General features: G+C 47.6%; 9 protein-coding genes; 3 read left to right on the top strand and 6 right to left on the bottom strand.

Moving 5' to 3' along the window:
• Positions 1-610: 610 nt before the first annotated feature.
• On the bottom strand, positions 611-4,254 carry FFUJ_13952 (uncharacterized protein; the record flags this gene model as incomplete). XM_023581429.1 is given in 6 exon segments in its annotated part: positions 611-973; positions 1,041-1,451; positions 1,488-3,165; positions 3,170-3,266; positions 3,344-3,709; positions 3,774-4,254. Coding segments are annotated over 6 exon segments (3,396 nt in total).
• Positions 4,255-6,593: 2,339 nt separating this feature from the next.
• FFUJ_13953 (uncharacterized protein) lies at positions 6,594-7,568 on the bottom strand (the record flags this gene model as incomplete). Its single annotated transcript, XM_023581428.1, has 1 exon — positions 6,594-7,568. The coding sequence occupies one exon, from the start codon at positions 7,566-7,568 to the stop codon at positions 6,594-6,596; it is 975 nt and encodes a 324-aa protein (XP_023434129.1).
• A 300-nt stretch (positions 7,569-7,868) lies between these two features.
• On the bottom strand, positions 7,869-12,662 carry FFUJ_13954 (related to death-associated protein kinase 1; the record flags this gene model as incomplete). XM_023581426.1 has 8 exons in its annotated part: positions 7,869-8,056; positions 8,106-8,330; positions 8,381-8,484; positions 8,530-8,926; positions 8,970-10,983; positions 11,025-11,276; positions 11,339-11,378; positions 11,422-12,662. 8 exons carry the CDS (start codon positions 12,660-12,662, stop codon positions 7,869-7,871), a joined length of 4,461 nt encoding a protein of 1,486 aa, XP_023434128.1.
• A 337-nt stretch (positions 12,663-12,999) lies between these two features.
• FFUJ_13955 (uncharacterized protein) lies at positions 13,000-14,826 on the top strand (the record flags this gene model as incomplete). The annotated part of the gene is made up of 1 exon (XM_023581425.1): positions 13,000-14,826. The coding sequence occupies one exon, from the start codon at positions 13,000-13,002 to the stop codon at positions 14,824-14,826; it is 1,827 nt and encodes a 608-aa protein (XP_023434127.1).
• Positions 14,827-15,117: 291 nt separating this feature from the next.
• FFUJ_13956 (uncharacterized protein) lies at positions 15,118-16,374 on the top strand (the record flags this gene model as incomplete). Its single annotated transcript, XM_023581424.1, has 1 exon — positions 15,118-16,374. One exon carries the CDS (start codon positions 15,118-15,120, stop codon positions 16,372-16,374), a length of 1,257 nt encoding a protein of 418 aa, XP_023434126.1.
• Positions 16,375-16,509: 135 nt separating this feature from the next.
• On the bottom strand, positions 16,510-18,010 carry FFUJ_13957 (uncharacterized protein; the record flags this gene model as incomplete). XM_023581423.1 has 4 exons in its annotated part: positions 16,510-16,572; positions 16,655-17,039; positions 17,137-17,370; positions 17,427-18,010. The coding sequence occupies 4 exons, from the start codon at positions 18,008-18,010 to the stop codon at positions 16,510-16,512; spliced, it is 1,266 nt and encodes a 421-aa protein (XP_023434125.1).
• Positions 18,011-19,350: 1,340 nt separating this feature from the next.
• FFUJ_13958 (related to integral membrane protein) lies at positions 19,351-20,564 on the bottom strand (the record flags this gene model as incomplete). XM_023581422.1 has 4 exons in its annotated part: positions 19,351-19,783; positions 19,829-20,211; positions 20,264-20,368; positions 20,415-20,564. 4 exons carry the CDS (start codon positions 20,562-20,564, stop codon positions 19,351-19,353), a joined length of 1,071 nt encoding a protein of 356 aa, XP_023434124.1.
• A 1,094-nt stretch (positions 20,565-21,658) lies between these two features.
• FFUJ_13959 (related to levodione reductase) lies at positions 21,659-22,612 on the top strand (the record flags this gene model as incomplete). XM_023581421.1 has 3 exons in its annotated part: positions 21,659-21,725; positions 21,782-22,207; positions 22,254-22,612. The coding sequence occupies 3 exons, from the start codon at positions 21,659-21,661 to the stop codon at positions 22,610-22,612; spliced, it is 852 nt and encodes a 283-aa protein (XP_023434123.1).
• Positions 22,613-22,718: 106 nt separating this feature from the next.
• Positions 22,719-24,050, bottom strand: FFUJ_13960 (uncharacterized protein; the record flags this gene model as incomplete). The annotated part of the gene is made up of 1 exon (XM_023581420.1): positions 22,719-24,050. One exon carries the CDS (start codon positions 24,048-24,050, stop codon positions 22,719-22,721), a length of 1,332 nt encoding a protein of 443 aa, XP_023434122.1.
• Positions 24,051-24,302: the final 252 nt, after the last annotated feature.

Raw genomic sequence — 24,302 nt, 5'->3', positions numbered from 1 at the left:
GCAGGTTTACAGAGCAATACAAGATACTGATTCATGCAGAGAGCCATGACAGTAACTCACAGCCACTCCTTGCTCTTCTGGTTCTGCTTCTTTTCACACTTCTTCCGTGGCTGCTGCGATTGCCAGTGACAACCAGGTTGGCATTCACTCCACAAGCTTCCCAATTGCCCCTCTACTGGAGACAGCAACACTGACGTATCACGTGCGTCTTTAGCCTGCACTCGTCACAGGTATCTATTAAGGAATATGCTGCAGGTTATACAAACGTAAGAGTCAAATACCAAATGCGTAGATTCTTGTGTAATCATATGAAAGCTCAAGAAACTATCAGTGTCAACATTATGTTGAGTCAGATGCGGTTACCTGGTGGACTAAACGCCCTGGTTGTTTCGTAGTCCATATTAGCCCCTGGGACGGCACAAGGAGGAAATCCTTGACACATTCTTGTCTATCCAGACTTTTATTATCGCTACGTTGTATTTTACTTTTTGACCAACTAATATCTGGAAGCCTGCACCAACTGTGCCCTTATCGATTTCGCCATTCTGGGCATACTCGGTAAGACTGTTTGTGGTTTACGATGAGACCAACATCGCAACAACGTGAAGCTCTAGTTGTGTTTTCTAATCTGTTGCTCCCAGCCTCTGCCCTTCTGCGAATCTTGTCTCCTTATAGCATCAGCCAGAGCCGCAAAGTCACTTCCCCAGATGCTGCTAGCCACACTCTTATCTAAAACGCAGATAAAGTGGTTTGCCTTGATGCGATTGTAATTCTTCCGGATCCAGCTTTGCAATCTCGTCTGCCTGACAGTAATTCCTGTGCACACGAGTAGTAATATAAATGGAGTGTCTCCCCAGTGTTGAAGCTCTCTGGCTTCAGCTTCTCGCGTAGCACTCTTCAGATTCTTATGCCAGTTGCAATCTAACAACGTTTCCATCGCATCCTCAAAGCGGGCTCCTCGGCCAGTCTTGATCTATTTACAGTGTATGTGAGAACATGCTTTCAATTTGCCTTGGGAAAGTGGTATTGAGAGCTCTTACCTGAGATATAATGACAAACTTATTTACTTGGCCGATAGGTCTCGTTTGACGCACGCTGTGCGTTGCAGAGTCCATCAACTGCTTCTGCAGTAAAAACACCAGATCTGGACCGGCGTTTATATTGGGAAACATGAAGGTAGGTGTAGATACTTGGTCACCTGATCGTTGTTGTTTCAACCAGTCCCAGATCGTACCTGGTGTTTCATACCTGAAGGCTTTCTGCGATTCAGGCAGCGAAAAGTCGCTTATCCTTATCACGGAGCTCAGCTTGAACATCTGCTGGGTGTTCGAATCGATGGCAATAGATTCTGACAGATATTTCAATAAGGTTTCTCGATGGGAGGACCTTTCCAGGAGACTTGGTTGGCCAGCTTGATCAAAGAGTTGACGTCGGAGTAAACGGTCGAATGACTACAACCACATAAATTAGCATGTTGACCATAATACTTTGATGCTGGGATGTCTTGCCATTGCAACGAACCACTCGGTAGCCTTACCAAGCATTGCTCGAACTTCATAATCATCTTGGGTATGGACAAGCCATTCCAACATGAGATCTTGATAGTCGTCTCCCCCTTCCGTTCGAAGATATTCCATCACCGCTCGAACAGCTATCGGCTCGGAAAATGTATACCTTATGATGTCTCCGTCTTTCTGGACTAATGCAAATCCGTAGGTCACTAACTGTGCAAAGTTCGGTTTGACAAAGATGGAAGGGGAGCTCATCATCTCTGCTCTGATTCCAGCACGAAACAACTCTTGAACTAATTGTTCCTTCCCAGCTGATTTCATTTTGCGAATTTGAGCTTTGAGAGCATCGATGACTGCTGCTATCGTTCTGCTTTCTGCCTCCTCGATGATCATTTGTATTTCTGAAAGAGTCGATCCTGGGGCGGTCAAACGCGGATAAAGCATCATCAACTCCTCAATGTAGACCGTTGACCATCGATATCGTCCACGCTGACCAATACTGTGCAACTTGATCATATTTCGGACGTGCAGGTTTCTCAGACCAATGTGTAAAGTCGCTGCTATTCCACTCAGCGATGTATTGGGAGTTGCCACTCGCGAAAATATGTTCTGCATGATGGAAGACATTTCCTCTATAGCAATATTCCCATGCTCGGCCAGTAATTCTAGCAATGAAAGACCCAAACTATCTGCTCCTGGTACTGTATCGGCCTTGAGGAGTTGGACGAGACTCAGAGTAACAAGCGAAGCAACAGCTTCTGAATCTCGATTCTCAAGAAGCTCTTCTAGCTGCACTCGTGGGATATCAGTGGAAATCTTGTCGCTCTCCATCAAGCAATGAGCCTGCATGACCAGGACCAGAAACTCTTGCATCGTAGGAACCCCCAATGGTCTCCGTGCCCATGCCTCAATTGAATCGAAATCAACCTCAGATGACTCAAACGGCAAAGGGCGACCACTGCGGCTCAAAAGGGGTAAGCTTGACCAAGTTACAGTTTCCTTTACACCTCGGAAGGTTCTGAATTCTTTGAGGATATCAGTCGTATGTTTCTCGTAGAGCGCCCAAAAGTCTGCGTCAGATGCAATTAGTTGAAATGTATCGTCAATGCGATTACTGTCCCATTTCTTCATTGCTTCTCCGCCCTCAACCCATGCGTCTGAAGAGTAGGTGGCAAGCTTTTCTTTAAGTACTTCCAGGCGAAGTGATGTTCCCGAGATCACCAGGATAGGGTCTATATATGGCATCGCATCACTGGTTTGCAATGATCTTGTATCACTCTCCTGATCTTCCATATGATCATCACCGAGTTCTTCCGTGTTAGGGCCAGCCAATGGTACAACATACATTAATGTGAGTGTTGCATAGAAGTGACTGAGCATCGAGGAAGACTGAGGATCGTCGAAAGTAAGTTGTGCTTCATCGAAACAGTGATACAACGAGCCTTTAAACAACTGGTCGGAATGTTTACTGAGAAAGCTGTAGCATTTGTGTACGATGAAGGCCGGTATTTCTGCCCAAACGTAGACATATTCATCCCACCATAGGTATCGGTCTGCCGACAGCCTGAAAAGTCTATACAAGGCATCGAACGGATCGCAGTTGTCACAGGATATCTGCAGCCAGAGCCATTGTCTTGGTGTTGGAGAAGGGTACCTACGCAAAAATTCGTAAAGAAGAGCAACACGCGCGACGATAAGAGGCCGGAAGACATTGATGTTTTTGGAAATCCACTCTGGAATCATCTCTGGATGATCCTCAAACATGGTATAAGTGTCTCTTGATGCCGACTATCGTTTCGTATCTATAATGTCCATGCCTTCATGGCATTTACCATCAGTCCTTGATAGTTCCGCTTTTGGGGCCAGATTTGGGGCAAGAAGATAAAATCCCCACTGCTTTTGCAATAATTCAAATATCTGTCGTGTTTTACCGGTGCCGGCAGACGAGAAAAGGACGTGAACGGAACGAGGCGTTTCTCTGCTCTCACTTCGGCCAAAGACTTGATCTTTCTCTATGCGATCCAACAGCGATGATTCTACATCTCCTAATATATCCAAGTTTGGAATCGCAGGGACTGCACAGTCTAGGTAGACCCATGCAATATTCTTCCATTGTTCTTCAATGTAGACCATGAGACCGAATTCAAGAGGGTACATGTGATTGTTCTGTTTCATTGGCTTCAAAGTCCAGAATGCTCCTATCAATCTTATGTCAGTATCAGGCATTTTCAGAGTCGTGTCCAAGCTCTGGACATAACTTACCATAATGGTGTCCCAAAAGGTAATGCATGTAGGTCTCCATCGTAGTTGCGATAGTGCGATGCGCTAGATCTTGATCTCGTTTGGGCCATCTGCTGAGTGCAACCAATAGTTCAACAAGACTCATTTCTTTGTGGTAGCGAATGTGTGTTGTGTTAAATGCCTCATCATGGTATATTGCCCAAAATGCGCTTCTTGGATTTGATACAAATTCCAGGAGGCCTGTGTAGTCACCGGGGTTCATGCCCTCAGCTTCCCATAGCGCTCTTGCCATTTCAAAATCTTGCGAAGTGTCAGAGGCATAGAGTCTTGCTTGGTAGAACGACTTGTCATTTAGTAGATATGGCAAAAGAGGGTCGATGTTATGGGCACGTTTGGTGGGCATCTCATATGGAATGAGATCATAGTAGTGGATACGCTGTTTATAGCGGGCTTTGAAGAACTCGAGGCATTTTGCTCTGTGTCTCTGACGTATGTCGTTCATTGCGTAGCCGTTATCTCGGTGATACAGCTACAAAAGCAAATATCTTGAGTTAATATTGACTTGGCTCAACATGCGGGGTTATGGATAAGACCAGGGTGAAATTGTCTGTTGGTTCTGTCTGTTTTTCAAATTGCTGTCTCATCACGTGCGTACTCACGTGCTTAAATGGACGGCTTACATGGAGCATGGGTATTATATATATGCTCTTCCTACAACTTATACTGCTCGGGAAATATAATTCATGTAGCAATGAACACCACTTCGGGCAGCGAAGACAGGTCGCTAGGCAAACAGCGAGCTGAATGAGCTGCCGTTCCCATAACGAGTGCATATTCTAGAGCCTTTTCGGGTAGGGGCTTTCATGGTGCAAATTGATGATTCAGTATAATTTCAACTGTTGGCAGCCTTTGCATCAGCTCTCTTAGTCACTAAGCGCTCGTAGTTGCATCTCCAGAGATAATGTGGCAAAGCCACTTATCTCAATTTGCCTGGCAGACTTAGGCTCAACGTATGACACTATAAGTCTTCTCCAGCGACATGGGATCTCGTATGTGTAAGCCGCTACACAGGCTTCACTAGCGTCGCCCATCTATTGACCTGTAATCCTTCTAGAACCTTACTCCCAGCTATGTTACCAATCCTTCCTGGCCTTATACCTACAGATTTTTAACAATTGCTTCTCATGTTGATGCTGAGATAGAAAGTGCGCTACGAGTCCCATTCTTTGGGGCCGATGCAAATTCCAAGGCCACTATTCATAAAACACGGGTTGTTGATTTTCAACTCCTCATACCAAGTGAAATAAATCCGCTTATGACTCCAACTGTCGCAAGCCACATGGCTTAGTACGGTCGCCTCTTGTGGTCTTAGTTGCTGGTCAAGCCTGGAAACCTGAACAGAGTATTTCGCTCTTATAAGCTCCTCTCCTTAATGGAATGAAGTGGCTAGTTCTCTGGCCTTTCCATCACTGCCTGCTGAAGATTAACGTGTTTTGCCCAACCCCTCGCAGTGCCATCTTGCTTCTCACCCTCCAAGCCATTCGGGCACTAAACATTGATCATGCTCCCGAAACGGGACATCTTCGGAACTCACCAGCGAGAGTAACAGGGGCCCTATTGGGGGTGATTTGCCCATTAAACTTACTCCTTGGGAATGGCCCTGGACTGGGCCCACGAGCAGAATCAGAAGACTTCGGGTTCTCCATCACCATCGCTCCTGATTCAACTTGCGGCTATGTTAATAGAGACAAAGAGACGCCAGTGACCTGCCTTGATACCTTAGTTATTTATGCTCTTGGGCGGTTGCATGTGGACCACAGATTTACATTGCCTACCTCCAGTCTTTAGAAGCAGTTAACTCAACACTGTGTAGAGATGCCTGCCAGAGCAATGCTATCAACCTTCTATGGCAAGCGTCTCTTTCCAAAGCCCATGGCGCTAATGTGAATTCCCAATATCAACTCCGACCAGCACTTCTGTCGCGCGTATATCTACCCCAGTGGCATCTTTGATTACAGATGTCTATCAACCACGGTTGAGAAGCTCGAGCATGTCATATTTACTTACGACGGACAGAAAAGCCCAAAGTTCCGTATAGTGACTCTCGCTGATGATGTATCGGAAGCTTTGGGAGAACCCGTTGAAAGGAAAGGCTACTGGAAGCCCAGGTGCTGTCATCGTCCAGATGATACCTCAGCCGCCCACTGAATCCACCACCTCTTCCAAATCCCCTAGCTCGAGTAACAAGTCCACCCCCGTCGGCGCTATTGTTGAAGGTGTTGTGGGCGATGTTTCTGTTCTATGCGTCGATCGGACTTGGTGTCTTCATTTTCATTCGACGCTGGAGGAATATTAAGCATCAGGGAGGCATAGCAGCGACCAGCCAACCCATTACTGCCCACCCGATGAAACGTAATCAGTACCCATGTCATCCCCAGAATCAAGGGGGTGTTCCACTCTACACCAATGTCAGCATGGTCTACCGTCAGCCACAGGATACATGCTTGTCAATGATGACAGTGCCTGCCTTCCCCTATAAACAAAATGGACGTGGGGGAGGGCTTGGACATTTCCTCCAACCGTTCAAAGCCCTGCTCCGGCTTATAAAATGGCGGGAAGCGACACTCGTGAGCCTGAGCCAGTCTATGAGTTGGGCGTTGATTCATCAGAGAGGAAGTAGCAGCCGAAATCGAGGACACAGAAAAGTTATCGAAAGCAGAAATACCCTTGTAAATAGTATATGTATAATTCGTACAACCGGTAAAACCTCCAGTCTTTATTGTATGCTAGTAGCCCTCTAGTAGGACAGCCCCCATCCTTTTTACTGTCAGGAACTCGGAACTAGTGCTGAGATGCAAATGCATCAGCATAAATATCCATATCGGCTACAAAGCCACTGAGTCTAAAAGGTTCCCAACCCAACAACTGCTTGGCACGATCAGACGAACCTCGAAAGCTAGTCCCCATCGCTTCCGCGAACAAATCATTCCCAGAGCCAACCAACTCACAGCGTCCCTTGAATTCCCAGTGCGAAGCCAGAGCCGCGAAGATTTCCGACATGCTCTCTTGGCTGGTCACAAGGTCAAATACAGGATAGACTGAGCTGCTGTTGATAAGAGAAAGCCTCTCTATAGCTTTCTGGAAACCAGTGGCGACATCACTAACGTTAACAAGCCCGGGCTGAGAGTCAACGCTCAATGGGATCTGGATCGTGTCAAAGGATCCATCTCGGGTAGCCTGGAGGAGCGGAAGCATGAAGGTGGTCCAAATTGTACTCTCGCCACCGTAGATGAGCGCAGGACGTAGAACAGCCACGTCCAGGACGTCAGAAGCAGCGAGAACAGCGTTCTCATGCGCGACGCGCCATGCGACAAGCGGTGCAGGTGGTGTCGTGGCCTCTGGTCCAACAATATCAAGATCATTGACTAGTTTGTCACTCGATCCATGGACCCAAGTTCCTGAGCAGTAAATAAAGCCAAGCTTTGGGGCATGCGTGAGCCCTGCAGACTTTGCCTTGTTCATACGTTCTTGGCCGATCGCCTTCACATCAGCAAGGAACTTTGCAGACTCTTGATTTGCTCCAGATACATCAACAACTATGTCGATATTGAAGTTGCGGATAGCATTGAGGTAAGATTCTGGCTGATTGATAGGGTCGGGGCAGATGACTGGAGTGACTTCGGCGACGGCTAGGGACTTGGCTTTGGCTTCATGGCGGGCGATGCCGTAGACTCTGTGTTGGCCGCTATTGACGAGGACGTTGCAGATTCTGCTTCCGAGGTAGCCAGTGGCGCCGATGATGAGGACTTTGGGCATTTTGAACGATGGATTTCTTGTTTCTTTCTTGCAGAAACTGGAGTTATGGTTTGTTGATAGTGATTATTGTGCGTGCTGAATGCGATTCAACACTTTTGGACTCGACTGTTGTTCCCTCTTATACTGCATCACTTTTGTCGTCAAACGGAATTTATCATCGGACGTATCAATTGTATTATTCCCAAAGAGGTTCCTTTCGGAATAGTGCTGGTGTTTCAATGAAATCAAGCCACCGGAGATAATCGGACGGCGGTACTAACGGAACTAAGAATTACCGCAGCTGGAAATCCGGTCACGGAATTAAGCCATCTCAAACCTAGACAAGAACTGCTCCTCAACCTCCCCAAATAACATGTCCCATAGTGAAGAAAATTGCAATTTCAGATTATCGCGTTCTTCTTCAGTCCAAACCCTACCACCACGAGACCAGCGCATCGTCTCTTTTGCATAAGGTATAGGTTGATCGTAGGTGAGAGTCATGAACGGCCCTGGTACGCGGGGTCAGTACCACGACGGGATCGATTGGAATGCACTTACAACGTCCAGCAGGAAGACCCAGACTCTCGTAGCATCGAGGCTCGATCTCGGTCATTCTTTTCTCGATCCAACCGTGAAACTGACGAAAGCCTTCGATTGCCAGAGATGATATCCGAACAGAATAGAATCTGAGGATGAAGTTGTCATGTTTCCAGATCAGGTCCACGACTGGAACTCGGATAAGTCGTCCATCTAGACTGGTTGAAGTGCCGACCTCGACGCATCCTTGTGTGGTTAGATGTTAATTTAGGGACAATGTTGCATGGGTAACTCACTGTCAAAGTCGACGTCTGGTGGTCCTAGCCCAAGTCTCTGTGTCACAAGTCTCAAGAAAAGACCAATCTTCTGAAAGTCAGGCGTGTACATGATCAACCGTGTCCTATAGCGATCAGAAGTGCTTCCCGCATCATTTCGTTGAACTCACGCTACCAAAGACCCCTCCAACTCCCAATTATGCAACGCTCCATTCTCGCGCAAAAATACATAGCACGCCAGCGCTGCTTTCCTGGTAGAACGCGTGGCAACTTTGTTGATTTCAGTGTCAAGCGCTGTGAATGACTTCTCCTTGATACCTTGTAATGCGTGGTCCAAGACCGTGTTGCCGCTAGCTTCCGTATTCCACGGAATGTTCTTATTGGAAAAGTGTCGTCGTGCATGGTCTTTGATCATTTGCAAAGCTGTCTTGTTGGACCAGTATGCTGCAATATGTAAAGAGGTTCGACCTCTTTCATCAGCGATGCGGAAGATGTCATCAAAAGATGGGTACTTCGCTAGAAGCATTTTTGTGATCTGATGACATGCAAGGTCATACGAGTCACGAGCTTGGAAGGTTAGCGGTGTCTTCATAGGTATGTGGACACTTACATCCTGAAAAGCCTTCGATAGCTGTCCGTAGTAAAGTCTTCCCCGTTGGTGTAGTCACATACTCAGGAAGTGGATCAAGATTGAGGAGGTAATGGATATGCTCGATCGGTACCAAACCATCCGCAACAGCGAGTGAAACCAGGTAACCCCCGAATGTCACCCAGCTACTATCTCGATTCATCTTGTAGTCATGCTTCAGAGAGTACTTAACCCGTAGACTCTCTGCCAGCTTGCGCTCATCATCGTACCCTTCAACAAGAAGCTGAGCAAAGACCGTGAGTCCAGAGTTGCACTGCCCCTCCAATATCTCTGTCATACTCTTCCCCTGTCGCCTATCCGAGGGAAACTCTTCAAGTGTCTTGATAAGCTCTGGCAGGATCTTGGGGAAGTAGTGCGCTGCAAAGTGAAGTGCATTCCGCCCTCCCCTCTCCTTGGTGAGGATATCCGCCCCTTGTCTGACAAAAGCACGTACAGCCTCAATATCTCTCCTCTCAATGGCGACATGTAGAAACAGTCTCGGCAAATTCCACGAAGGATCGTCAATAACAGTATCTGGAAAGACTTTCAGAAACGCATCGACGAAGAAGCCTGACCCTCTGAAAGTGCACATTGTCAAGAATGGATCTGTCGGTTGCTTCTTATCTACACGTCGTCGCTCAATCATCACCGAGCGGGCGTCCTCATCAGCCAGAAGAGAGATGACAGTCTCCAACTTGTCTTTGTACCCTTTGCCTCCGACGCACATACAGTAGAAGCGTGTTCTTCGGAAAAGAACGCTAAGTGCCTGAGCCTTGGCATCGCTGAGTTGATGTTGCGCTGATAGGCCTGAAATAGCCACCAAAGCCTTAGAAGCGGCTAGCATCTTCCGTAGAAGATCAACGTCAAGCTGTTGCGCTGCATGCGCAATCGCGGTGTTGAAATTTAAGAAACCATCCCATTCTTGGACTTGTCTCGTAGGATCTGCACCATACTCCAGCAGAAGCTCAGTCGCCACTCCTTGAGAATAATCCCACGCTGCAAATGTAGTGTGCAGTGGAGTTGCCCCATTCTTCATAGTGACATTTATATCAAGACCGGCTGATAAGGCAATGTCGAATATCTCCTCGCAGTGCTCACGTTTCGAGAACTGTGTGAGGGAGTGAAGAATCGTAGCACCGTGCAGGGGCTCACGTATGGTTGGATCAGCACCGTTATCTATGAGGAGTTTTGCCATGTCGAAGTGGCCGCAGTGGCAGCTTAGAAGTAGTGGTGCCCAGCCGTGAGTGTTGCCGTATGCGTTGACGTCAGCACCAAGTTCAGTCAGAGCACGCACCATGACAAGATCGTTCTTACAAGCTGCAATCTGAAGCAGCGTAAAACCATCTTTGTTGCAGTAGCTGAGACAGTCAAGTCGAGCAACTTCTTCTTTGAACTCGTCTGTCTTTGCGAGATCTATATTTTCCTTTCCTGCATCTCTGAGGCATGCCAGTTGATCAAAGTCGAATACTGGAGTGTCCATATTTGGCTTCTCCTTCAAGAACAAAGGACTGTTGCAGTGAAGGAGAAACATATTCGGAAATCTGCGCCCAGTTGCGAGATATGCTTCAAACTTCTCTGGCCATTTGCTAGTCCAGATCTTCCCGAGGATTTGATTCGTTGAGAGGTGCTTAGGGACTAGATGGTCGAATAGTGTCCCCTGGGCAAGGCCGAATGTCTTGGTCCCATATGACTCAACCTTGCTTAGCAATTCACCTGCACTGTCTGGTGGTGGAGCGGTGTCGCATGCATCAAAGATACTAAGGATGACGGACAGGGCTTCCGGGTTCTCCATGATGGCTGCTGTTGTAATATGTTCCAGACCCTTCTCTATCGATGGCTCGACAAGCTGTCCATTGAGGTATGCCCCAGCCAGGTGAAGTGGTGCGGCAGAGTCTTGTACACCCCCCGACTCAACGCTCTCCCTCATATCTCGAAAGACTTCTTCTTGGGCCACTCTCGGGATGAGAGATACGTTCAATGTGTGCTCGAATGCGAACTGACAGGTTAGTCATGTCAATCATGGAGCGTCATACTTACATCAGGGACTTTGGCTATGGCTCCATCGAAGATCTCTTCCATTCGAGAGATGAAGCCTTCACTATCCTGAGTATCTTCGTCAGGCTTCCAGTTCTTCTTAAACTTCTTGAGACTAGCCGGCTTGAGGCTGTGGTCGTCAAAGCATGTTGCGAGCATTTTCTCGAACTCTGGGTTGTTGATCTTGATGGATACTACTTCATCAAGCATTTGTCGAAGTTGTATCAACATTTCGTCCTGGTCGATTTCGTTTGTCTGTGAGTCAGTCATCAGTCGTCATTTAGCCATTCATAGGATCAAGAGTTAAGCCTTCTTACCAATCCTGAATGTTTCTTCTCCAGCGCAGCCAGTGCGCCCCTGCAATGTCAGCATCTCATCAACGAGAGGAAAAGCCACCTACTTGTACCCGTCCGCAGCAGGTCGCAGATCTTTGAACCACTCTAAAGGAATAGTTGCCTTTCCAGTGTGCAATTGCTGCATGAGCCCCAGGAACAAGTAGCTTTGTATCGCGGATAATGACACCCTCTCTGAGGGTGAAGGTGCGCAAGTTCCCTCGAGAAAAGCGTACACGAACTCTTCTTGTAGTTCCGTAAGAGGTGTTTTCTTCTTGATGTTCTCTATAAGCACTTCGACTGCTGAGCCTGACTGGTCTGGGGTTTTCTTCTTAATCTCCAAAACATCTCCTGGACTCAGTGACTCAAAGGGCGTGCAACCGTTCATAAAGATGCTAGCAGTCAGTAATCCAAGGGAGTATATGTCCGTCTTGTGAAGATCCTCTAATCTGATCGGCTCTTCTGCGTCGAGCTCGGGTGCCATCCATGGAAGACTACCGACTCTCGCTTGAAACATATTCTCAGACTTATAATCATCGAGGATCACCGCATATCCAAAGTCGCATAGCTTAGCCCGGATAGGCGGAAGACCAGTTTTGTCGAGGAGGTCATGTTGGTGTTCGTCAAAGCCAGAAGTGAAAACGAGCACATTAGTTGGCTTCAGATCAGCATGGACGATGCCGTGAGCGTGGAGAAACTGAAGCGCGCGACCAATGTTCATGGATATTGCCAACTGGGGCTTGAAGTCGGCTTTGTTGGAAGCGAGATACTCTGCTAGAGTGCCCTCATCAGCAGCCTCAAGCAAGACTTGCGGCCAGAACCGGCCAACGCTAGGTGACTCGCTCCACGAAATGGCCAGCATCGAAACAATGAAATCACATTGCCGAATCGTCTCATTTGATAGGACCCGTATCTCGTTAATAGCAGCAGCAAGCTGAGGCGAGTCACTGGCGACTCCTTGAGCGGTAACAATCTTTTTTGTCACGTATCGTCTGAACTTTTGACTATCTTTCGCTTTCTGGATCCAGTCGCGTACTCCTGGCGTCGCATTGATAAAGTCCTCATCTGCATCGAGGCTGAGTTCTTCAGCTGATGCAAACACCGCGAATGAAGCGCCTGCACCGGCTGAGAGAATATTCATGCTGGCGATGACATTGTTCTGGGCGCTGAGGACAGGGACATCGAGGGCGACGGCGACAGCCAGGAATTCAGCTTGGCCTTTTACTGCGTATGTCTTGTCGGGGCGGCTGATGAGTTCCGTCGCCGAAAAAGGTGCGGAATACGTCGAAACCGATTGAAAATCGCCCATTTTGACGACAGATGAACTTCAGGGAGCCCACTTGAAGATCCGTCGCGAGGTGGCTTCTTATTTCACGCATGCCTCGGACTGTGAGGCTGATTTCCTCGCTAGGCTGAAACCAGATTGTAACATATCTCAGCCATGTCTCGGTCTAGACCAATAGATTTCTGTCTCTGCTCACACAGCTTACGAAACTGCTGCATAAATTTCAGCTTGGGCCGTAAAAAGAGGGGTTCTGGCGCTATTGATTATCTGCATTGGCTTATCAGGGTCTAGATCACCGGTCAAGTCTTCAAACCTGCTTCTCTCGCAACCTCTTCCTTTCAACCCATTTCTACACGTTGAAATGTCTGGACTTGAGATTCCAGCTTTTATTATCGGCCTTGGAGGCCTGATCTCTGTTTTTGAAAAGGGGTTTGAAGTATGGCGCGTTATTCGAAGAGCCGATGATTTTGGGGATGATGTTGCGGACTGGATGTGCAAGTTGGAGATGGAGTTCTTTCGCTTTCAGACGTGGTGGACTGCTTTGGAACATCTTACAATCACGAAAAAATCGTCGCATTCTGTCCTCAATGTGCCGCTTCAATCTTCGCCTTTGCAGGTCACACTGGATAAGCAGTTCGGCAAACCGATAATCGACGCTGCGACAAGCGTCTTGAGGCTACTTGAGAAGATTGAGGGGATTCTCCAACGAAACGGCGTCTTGGTGGTTATGCAAGCAGAACCAGTCGTGACAGACCAAGGCGCAGATCTTGAAGAAGCTACTGCGAAATCGAAACAACGACTCAAGCGGTTCGCTAGTGATCTTTTGAAGCATACACCATGGACAACTCGGATCAAACACAGCACAAGCCCATGGAAAGAAGACTCTGACAAAACAGCACTCGATGATTCACTAGAGTCCATTATTTACTGGAACAACACTCTCTACAGTATAATACCCCAGAATATTCGGGACAGTATCCTCGAGCTTGGGATTGCCGGCTACGCTTTGGACTCGCCAGAAAACACCAAAGACATCGTCAACTTGTCCAATGATCGCAACGGAACATTGAGCCAAAGCGCTAAGCTAATGTCGATACGACAGCGCTTCAAAGATGGCGTGGTCTTGAGTGCTGACATGGATGCTATCCTCCAGCAAATGGAGCTCAAAGAAGCTGCATTCGAGGGTCTTGTCGCAGCGGATATCTTCAAGGGATGCCAATACACTATCTCTCAGTACACATCGGAAAACGGCCAGATTTCTCGAGTCATGATTGAATGGATCCCCATACCAAGAGATTTTGATGCTTATAAGCTGGCTCACTCTCGGGTGGCACGGATCTTGTACACGTTACAGGAGATCGGAACATTCCCAGCAATACAGTCTCTGCCAGCTCTTGGATTCGTTGAGTTCGGGGGCGCAAGATCTTTTGGTATTGTTTCAACTTTGCCTCGCAGTCTTAGATCCTCTACAAAAGTCTATACACTTTACGATATGTTATCGGGAGGTCAGAAGTCGGCGGCGGCGGCGGGTAGCAAATCAGCTTCGCGAGTGCAGCATGCGCTTCCCAGTCTCAACCAGCGCCTCCAGCTTGCGTCAAAACTTGTGATGGGGTTCTACACCTTTCTCTTGACTCGATGGCATCACGAGCGGTTCAATTCTCTGCATATCGCATTCCTGATAGATGAGACGGACACAAAGTCAAGGGCACTTGATCTCAGTCAACCTATCATTGGAGGCTTCGCAATCTCTCGACCAGATTCACCCACTGAGCTATCTATCTCAGCGTCAGTTGAAGACACCGAAATTGTTTACCTTCACCCCGACATACGTAAGCGTCTCAAATCTGGAGCCAAACAGACTGGCAACGAACAGCGCTTTCAGCGCGTCCATGACATTTACGCTGTTGGACTATTACTAGCTGAGATTGGCTATTGGCGACCCATCGCAAAGGTCGCTGAGTCTGGAGCAAAAGGCTCAAAAGCAGACTCCATATCACCCGAGCAGTTTAAGGAAGCCGTTATCAAGAAGTGTAAATCAGACCTGGCCTTTTTTGCCGGCGAGACTTACAGGGATATCACGCTGCGATGCTTACTGGCTGGTGAGTCCGGCGGGGTTCAGGCAGAAAATGATGCAGCTGGTTTAAACAATCTGTATTGGGATGTTGGAATCAATCTGATGACAAGTTAGACATTATAGAGTGAGAGGCTATTTCACACTGCTTGTCTACTTGGCTGTGAAGATATCCAGGTGGTTGGGGAGGCAGCCGAGTCAAGTCCGAGGGATCTGACAGCGAATGCTATCCACTTACAGGGGCTGAGCTAGGCAGAACGCCCTCCGCCTGCACTAAAATAGGCACACGATGCATGTCTTGGCGGAAGGATTCATAGTGCTGAGATTATAAAGATGAGGGCAAAGATACGATAATTGTCACCAAAAGTAACAGATCGCACTTGAACAGCGCAGTTTCAATTTGCTATCATGGCTTCTATCAATGCGCCTCCAATGGATTTCACCAACGCCTCATACACAAATCTTCCATCAACAGCCTCAATTCGTCTGCTGTCATTCATCAAAAGACCACGCCAGCTTTCACCTCCTTCAATTCTAGGTGAACCTCTGCTGGAAATCACCCTAGAAACAGTCGACATAAACGAGGCCCCAGACTTTGATCTCATCTCTTCAACATGGGGCAATCCGGACAGTGCTGATCCAGGCGATATTGATGAATACGGGCCTATGCATCTTTATCCCGTCACCATTAACGGAAAGCTGATGTTTCTCCCGAAAAACACTTATGAAGCTCTCAAGATGGCTCAAAAGGTCAATGATCCCGTGGAGCGACGGAATGAACTCTTCTTGGAGACAGAGTTGATGACAGCGGTGGAAAACAACCTTGGACCCAAGGTTCAACAGTTGTTGGAACAAGGTGCACATATCCATGCGCAGGATTGTTTTGGCAAGACGGCGATTCATCACGCAGCACAACTTGGTCATTTCGACATCATCAACTTGCTTCTCGACTACGGCGCTAGTATGAAAGTAATTGACTCATATGGTAAAACGCCAATGGACTACATCACATACACAAAGCCAAAGGACTGGGAAAACGTCGAGGATATTGCGTACAAGATGCAAAAGACGCCAGCGGAGAGAGAGCTCGTTCCTCTTCCTGAAATTATCAGAGTCGGGAGACCGATGTGGATTGATGCAATTTGCATCGATCAGAGCAATTCGGAGGAGCAGTTAAATCATGCTTCTTCGATTGCGCAGATTTACTGCCGTGCTAACTCTGTCATCGCATGGGTTGGAGTTCAGAACGAGGAAACGAAACGTGCACCAGATGCCATTCTATCAATTCTTCGAGCTGATGGCAAAGACCCAGATGAAATCATGTCCGATGAAAGTGCTTCCACCACAAATCCTGGATGTTCATACATCCCTTCTAGTGAGGAAAAGTCGTCTATCGTCAGGTTTTTAAGGCGATCTTGGTTTGAACGGGAAGATCTGATGCACGAAGTCGCTTTCGGGAGAGCAATCACTGTTTACTGCGGCATGGACGCGCTTCCATTCTCATCTATAATGCAGTTTCTCAGACGAGAAGCATACAGTGGGACTTATCTGCCTTCTGACCTCCAAGTTTGGTCTTTGCTTGGAAGTTCAGGTTCGAAGAAACGAAGTTCACTGGGCTCGAGATCAACGAGGAAAAAGGTTCGACGAGATTCGATTGCTGGATGATTTGCTTGGTTTAGAGTCTGCCAGTCCGAGTCTCCTACTATCATTCCTTCTGTCAAATTTCAAACCTTAGGAAGGTCCTATCCTACAAGTAACGAACTTACTATCTTATTATTGTTATCAGTCCGTAACCTTGTCCTAAATCGAAAACTCGTAAGCAAACGCGGTAGCGTTTGTAGGTGGGTTGACAGAAAGTGTTAGCTGTGGTTTGAAGTTAGCTCAGCCATTAAACTCGAAGAAGGAAACCCATATAAAGCAGCGCTTAATAAGAGAGGCTACTCACCGTATCGGCCGAATAAGTATACTTCTTCTCCCCCAGATCAATAGGCCCGTCAACCTTTCCATTCGGTCCAGCCCAGTCGAATCGATATGTTCGCACCTTGACTGTCCCCTTCTTGGGTAGTTCTACTGCTCCCAGGCCGCTGACTTCAATGCTATACTTTTCTTGAACGGTTCTGGTGCCGGCTAAAATCTTGATTTTATGGCCTTCCTTAGTCGCAAAGACATCAAACTTCGAATCCGATGACGCTTTCGTCAAAAATCTCTGTCCTGTCATAGCTGCATAGTATTTATATACCTGCCATTCGCCATTGGGGTAGTAAGTTCCCTCAGAGGTACCGGTGCTGCTGTAAATCAAGTTGCCCATCCAGTTATGCAGATCAGATCCACTGCCCCAGTTAGCGCGTCAGAGGGAGGTTATGACGCTCTAGTTGAGAGAGGTAGTAGACGGAGTTGGCCGGATTTTGCTCGTCGAGTGCAGCGTACTCATTAACATCCACTGGCTTCTCAGGAACGCCGTACTGCGCCCGCAAGGTAGTAAAATCAGGGATTGTAGTATCAGGCTCACGTTCCCAAGCACCAATCTGATGCCAGGAGAAACGATCGGGAACCGTTTTGTTGCCTGATACTGATTGTAGCCAGGTATGCCATTTGTCATCGGTCAGGATGGGAGAATGTGCCATAGCTGGCCCGCTGAGAAGGGTTCCGGGAAGTGCTTTTCTAATTAGACCAGTCAGCTCATTGTAAAGTCATGTGCGTCAGTGAGAATCACTCACCGAAGGAGCTTTGTCGCGCGATTGTAATACTCGAGAAACTGAGGCCAGGAGCGATCCCAAAAGATGTCAATATCAGGCTCATTCCAAACATCAATCACGAGACCGTCGAGCATGTTATGGGCCTTCAAGTCAGATACAAGCTGGTTCCAGAACAACTCCATCTCAGTCCAGTTACCGTTGTCACCAGGAAACGGAGAGTTTGAGCCCTGTCCGCCATCTGCACCCCAAAGATCGTGAGGCAGCAAGATAAAATCAGCGTTATACTTGCGCGTGGTGCGGTAGTTGGATAAGGTTGAGTTGAAGCGGCCGAGGTATCCTTCATAGCCGCCTCTGGCCCAACCTAGCGATGGAATTTGAGCACCGCCGCCGCGATTTGCGTTGAACTTGATGTCAGTTACTAAGTAATCTGGGATCGAAGTGTCGACATGAGTCCCGTTATCAGGCCAACCGTAGATGAAGCCTGAGCCAAGGGCTTGTGCTGGTCCATGGCTTTTAGACAAGTCGACAGTTGCTGTGCCTTGTACCTGTGCAGCAACGTTGGTGACTATAGCTAGCACCAAGGTGGTGAAAGTGGCGTGACACATCTCAGACAACAAATTTGCTCAAGTCCTGATTAGAGTTAAAACTAAACTTTCTAGTCATTCCATCTGATGCAACTAGGGGCACGTTGCGAGCTACTTATCAATTCCCTTGCAAAGTTGGCTCTATGCCATCACAAGGTACAGAGATAGTACCATCTCCCCGCCGGGACGCAGATCCCCGGCAGGAGCTCCTAAACAGGTAATTCCTTGTTGAAGAGTATAAGAACGAAGTGCCGATGGAGCTTGCTCCGGTGGGACAGGCTAAACACATCATGCAAGTTTGAAAGTATGCTTAAATCTAAAGGTGGTGTCTCGGCCTACCCCGGAAGCCTTGAATTAGAGATACTACGTCTATTCAAGCTTTTTTGAGTATTTACCTCGACTTTTTTAGTGTTTGCCAACCTTAAATCTGCTTAGGACAGGACACCTAACATGAAACTCTTGCGGGCCGGATGTTAATGAATTTAAACAAGATCTGACTTCTTGGCAGATTGTAAAGACCTGCTAGAAGTCATCCGGCTAAAGAACATGGTACTTCTCGAAAGAAATCAGGTTACTTGGGAAGATTGCCTTGCTGTTTAGCAATACCGAGTCAGATGATACTGGCAATGGCTGGGATTCCCCGCATGATCTACTTCATGCCGTGCATGCGCGCCTATTGGAAACCCTGCTCTAAAGACTTGGCATGAGCATTGAACCGGCGTGATTAACGGATATCAAGATTGACCACAAGATATCAGGGTACTATTGGTAAGAGACAGCAGTCGTTTCTTGTGCGCTTGTTGGCATAAGTTGGTTGTTTTATTGTTTATAATCACTGTGTAGTGCAAATTTCACTTCACTCATGTTTTACCTTATTGTTCAGCCATTTCAGCTTCTGGGTGGCAGGCACGTTCTTTGAGTGATAAATAATTTAGAAAGTAGACATAATTATATAATTATATAATTATTAAATGGTAAACCTAATACTTGATATCCATTTAAGGAAGTAATAAGTTCTATAAGTTTATTTCCTATAGTGTTCGGTTGCTGTAGGGTAGCGAGCAGGGAATGCCAGGAAGACAAACGGCTTTTCATCTCCCTAAATCAAGTAGGCTGTTTCACCCGCCTCACTTTGCAACGTAGTTTACTTTTTTTCATTATAATATATTAATAGAACGGTCAGCTTTCAGCTCAATGAGTCTTGGCCATGAGATTGATAGAATTCCAGACGGGTACATAGCAGAATTACAAATTCAAGCTGCCTGCTTTACGCCAGTTTGCTAGGCACGATTGAGAAATTGATGGAATATTGATTAGGATAACAAGTAATTGCCAATCTCAAAAACTTGCTATTCTATGTTTTATGTTTGCTCAGTGGTCATCACAACCCGCGTCTGCTTCAAGATGTATTTCTGACTATCCGCATCATCAATACTCTGCCTGACTTTATCGTCGTTTCCAAAACCCACTCGTGTTGTCATTCCCGATCGAAAGTCATTCAGCTCCAAACTTGACTTTTGGTTGTTAGAAACAATCCGAGTATGTTTGTTTCCTGAGATATGAGGTGGGTTCATTCGACTTGAGATTCCGTTGGAGCCGGTGTTGCTGGCATAGGTGCTGCGGAACACGGGGAGGTTGAGAAGTGGACGCAGGGCAGGCATTGAGCCGGCGATGATTCCAATGCCCTCTTCGACAATGGACCATAGGCCGATTGCGCCGGTACTGTACATGAATTCTTCGGGGTTGTTGTAGAGTGTGAGATAGCCGAGTCGGACGACGGTTGCGCAGCTGGCACTACAAGATGTTAGTTTTGTCACCAAGATCATATGTCTGACTTACAAAGCACCAAGTCCAAGCATAACAATGACCGGGAGCTTGACCCTGTTCTTCATCTGGATATTCCACAGCAAGAGACCAGGAAGAATAGCCAGCGTCCAGTCTACGACGATCGAGACAGCAGAAAAGAAGAACCCGACGCTGCTGTTAAGCTTGGTATTGCAGTAGCCGTGTGTCGTTTCTCCCCAAAGTGTTGTAATCGGATGGCAAACGTTCGCAGTGGCGAGGATGAAGATGATGGCGGTGATGACGGTCATGCCGATGAGACCCCATAGAGTCCAGACGAATCGACGGCGTGAATCGCAAATTCGGAGCATGGTGACGCAAATGCTGGATTTGATCGGTACGGAGCAAGCGGAGTAGAAGAACTGGGCGATGAAGAAGAGCTGCGATGTGATGCGTTAGCAACTGCACGATGGCTATCGGAGCAACACGTACCTTTGTTCCCATCATAACATCCTTTGTTTCAATAGCATCTCGATGCTGACCAGCTCCGTGGAAACAGCACGTAATAACCAGCGCAGCCGTAACCGTATACAGAATCTGTCTCTCGTCAGTCGCAGTCTTCAAATCCCACCTGAATACATACCAAACCCGCAAACATAAGCCAATCGTCCAAACCTAGATTATTTTTCCATCTTCGAACTCCAAGACGCGCACTCAGAAAGATCCACGATAGTGTGAGCATCACAACAGTGATCCATAGAAGGGGCACGCCCTCACCGGCTACTGGAGCCATGTTGGTGATTCAAGGCGAATGATAGAAAAGGGCAATAAACAAAGGAACAAACAGCAAGGCCAGGGACGATTTCGAGATCTGTATCTGCCAGATTTAATATCGAACGGCATAACCAACGTCCCGGAAATTTTGGGCCGGCACCCATGCTCATAGCCCCTCAGGAAAACCGGCATACGCAGCATGCAACTCCGTTGTGACATAAACAGTCCGAAGAGGCCCACTAGAATATTCCTTGTCACTGTTCAATTATTTCTCGTGTTGTTTCCGAGACTCGTTCATATTCATATACCCCAGCTAGCGTACCGGTTCAAACATAGGGGGCCAATTAGAAAACGGGTCCTAGCAGCGAACTAAGAGATGACGGACTCGAATCAACGGCTGTCTCAAAAGTTTTAGTCCAATATTTGCGGAGCATTTTGACCGCGAATGACTCCGAGGCTGAGGATATTGGCTGCTTTTTCTGGAACGTCCACTTTATCCCCGGGCGGCCCGTTGGTCCTAGTGTCTTGGTCAGCCTCATATTAGATTGTGTTTTGGTCTGCGGATGATCTACTGGTGTCCGAAGCCAAGAGATAGTCATGTTCAAAGCGTAGATATGGAATGATAGAAAAAGGTATGCATGTGAAGACATCTCTCGTTCTGGATGTCTCGCTCGTAACGGATTGTTACATCAGTGCCGATCAGATCCTTCTGCAGAGATCCATTTCCGACAGAACCAACACCCCGGGCGACCTTCTCCGGTTATTTCACCAAGAGAACCAGTGGCAAATGAGCATTACAAAACACGTGATCGCGTACATGCCCAGCAAATATGGATACTAGCATACTAGCATGGATGTAAGATCTAGTCCTCGACCAGACTCGGGACTACAGAGCAGAAACAAGAGTTTACCCACCAACGGTTAATGCAAGATGAGAACTCGTACGACTTGCGGGAGTTGCTGTGGATTCCCCGGTTCCACCAAGGACCCTGAACCGGTGTGGACGAATTCCGATGTAACTTTTCGTATTTTAGTCAGTGCCACTGCTGCTCCTGTCGAGTTTCTTCTCACCGCGTCTTTCTGCTTCTTCACGTTTCAAGATAAAAAAAAAACATGGCTGAATTTACTATCGACGATCAAAAGCTGGAGGCCCTCAAGGGCAAGGTTGTCATCGTAACAGGTTTGTAACCCCCTAAGCGACCAGCGGAATACGAGCTAACAATAAATCCTTGATAGGAGGATCTTCCGGTATTGGTTTATCCACTGTTGACTTGCTTTTGTCGCTTGGCGCCTCGGTAGTCAGTGGCGATGTGCAGCCTCCCCCGGAGGAGCACAAGGGATCATTTACCTTTGTCAAGACTGATGTTTCAGTCTGGGGTGATTTGATTGCGCTTTTCAAGAAGGCTAAGGAGGTTTATGGTCGTATTGACCATGTTTTCGCGAATGCTGGTGTTGGACCTAGGACGGATTACTTGGCTACTGAGGTTGATGAGAATGGGGACTTGAAGGAGCCTTCGCACCAGCTTCTTGACATTAGCTTGAAGGGAGTCATCAACACTTCGACGCTGGCTATTAACTATCTGAGACAACAACCTGAGGGAGGTAGCATTCTCATCAGTGGCTCAACAACCGGTCTTCAGCGTGTCCGAGCGGTGGATTACTGTAAGTTACTGAATCCCTACGTCATCGTGTTTTACTAACATCCCAGCTACCGCCAAACACGGTGTCCTGGGCTGGGGACGCGGTCTCGTCCCCCTGCTGGCCGCTGCTCAACTTCCCATCCGCGTTAATACACTCGCCCCGAGCTGGACAGACAGCAGTGTCTTGCCGTCACTGAAGGCTCTTCTTGACGCCATCAACGTTGAGCTTCAGCCTGCTTCTGTTGTCGCTCGTTGCGCCGCTTTCCTTATGGCTGATTCGTCAAAGAATGGACAGCTCGTGCATATTGAGCGTGGAAAGTACGCTGAGATTGATGAGGCTGTTTTGTTGCCGACTTTTGGAAAGATTAAGAGCGATGATTATCCTTGGGAGGACGATGTTTTGGACCGTCTCTCAAAGCTGGGTTAAGCAGATTAACGCTTCTTTAAGTATTTTAGAGCCAGTTATGTCAATTTATTACATTGCAAGCCTCTATAGATGTCAAATATGAAAAGTGAAATCAGCTCAAGGATCCTCACATCTTGCCTTGCTTCCTGTATTTATCCACCCTATTCAAAATTTCCTGGCAATCGTCCCATATTCTGCGCCGATTTTGCAGTCCAAGCAATGTTTTCCAGTTCTTGGCCAGCTCTACTTGAAGACGCAGCCAGTCCGTTTCACCTTTGCCAAGTAGCTTGACTGGATGAGGAGTTGCACTAATGTTAGCTCCGTGTTCAATCTCTCTCTCAATCTCAGCTTGAGTTGTTGTGGCCCAGAAGGAGATAGGCAATGACGACCATGCCTCGTACAACCAAGGAGTTTCTCGAACTGTCACCTCGTACAATACGGGGTTCGGCAGATGCAAAAATACGCGAGAGGTAAGTCTGAGGTTGGCTAGGTCCTTGAAACTGAGATGGATGAGAATCTCACGGATCATTTCGCTAGGAAGCCTTGAGAATGGGTCGGAAGGGGTTGGTTCCGTTGATATCGTGGTTCCAGAAAGGCTAGACTCATTCTCAAGGGTGTGTTCCACGCTCTGTGTCGACTGAAGAAGATCGTCCAATCCAGGAACAAAGCAAGGGTTGGCCACTAGGAATTCGCCTCCACGCTCATGACTCCACCACTGCTCCGCAGCCTCTTTAACAGCAGGATGACGAGGAAAACCATGGAAATCTTCGTACTCCGGTTCAAGACGCCACCATTGCATCAAACACTCCACATCGACAGTTCCATACCGATATAAAGTGGCTCGCTTGAATATCTCGAAGCAGGTCGGATGGAAGGGCATGCAGTACTCGCCCGCATCTTCAGCATCCCAAATAACGTTCTCAGCTCTGACATCGCTCATGCCATGACGCGAGGGAGAAACAGACGGCCAACCCATATCTCTACTGGGCATGTCGTCCGACAAACCGCTGACGAAGAATTTGCCCAAAGCTTCAAAGTCTTGGTCGTCTCTCTCAGGCTGCCAGTCGTCTTCCTTTGGAACAAGACACTGGGATGTTTGACAGTGTTTCATAGCCTCTGCAGAGATGTGATTTCCGTTATAGGCTCCGTTGTACTGGCATTCTGGTCCAGCGATGTGTTCCCATTCATCATCTGGCGTGTCTGACGTCCATCCATCATCGGACGAATCTTCCGGGTCCATTTTCGGTGGGATATACTTGACTGGTTCCGATGACGCAGTTCCAGGTTCTTGGACCCCATCTCTCTTCACGTAGTAGCATCCCCACCGGCCGTGACTGTTTTCAGGGTTGACCGCAAGGCTATGGCCCCAGGCTGCGCTTCGAGGTTCTTTGTGTGTTCGAGAGCGGCTGATATTGAAACTGACGCCACAAATATGGCAAAGAACTTCAGAATAGCCCATAATGCTTTACTCTAGGAGGTTTAAAAGTTCAAGATGTTGTGCGCGGACAAATTACGACAGAACGGTGAATGGTGTTTTAAAGACCGCTAGTGCTGATTTAGGCAGCAGGCCCCGCATGTCACTTGTTAGCCTACGTAGTAGGTATGGTAAAGAATAGGCTTCTAGAAGCAAGCCCGATTGAAGTCCGAAACAGTTGGTTATCTACCTAGTCTTGGGCTGAATTGAGGAACAAAACATTTATATCAAAAGCAG

This window comes from Fusarium fujikuroi, chromosome FFUJ_chr08 (assembly GCF_900079805.1).
Source record: "Fusarium fujikuroi IMI 58289 draft genome, chromosome FFUJ_chr08".
Classification (NCBI taxonomy): domain Eukaryota; kingdom Fungi; phylum Ascomycota; class Sordariomycetes; order Hypocreales; family Nectriaceae; genus Fusarium; species Fusarium fujikuroi.
Note: the sequence above shows the minus strand (reverse complement) of the source record. Positions and strands in the feature narration are given on the sequence as shown.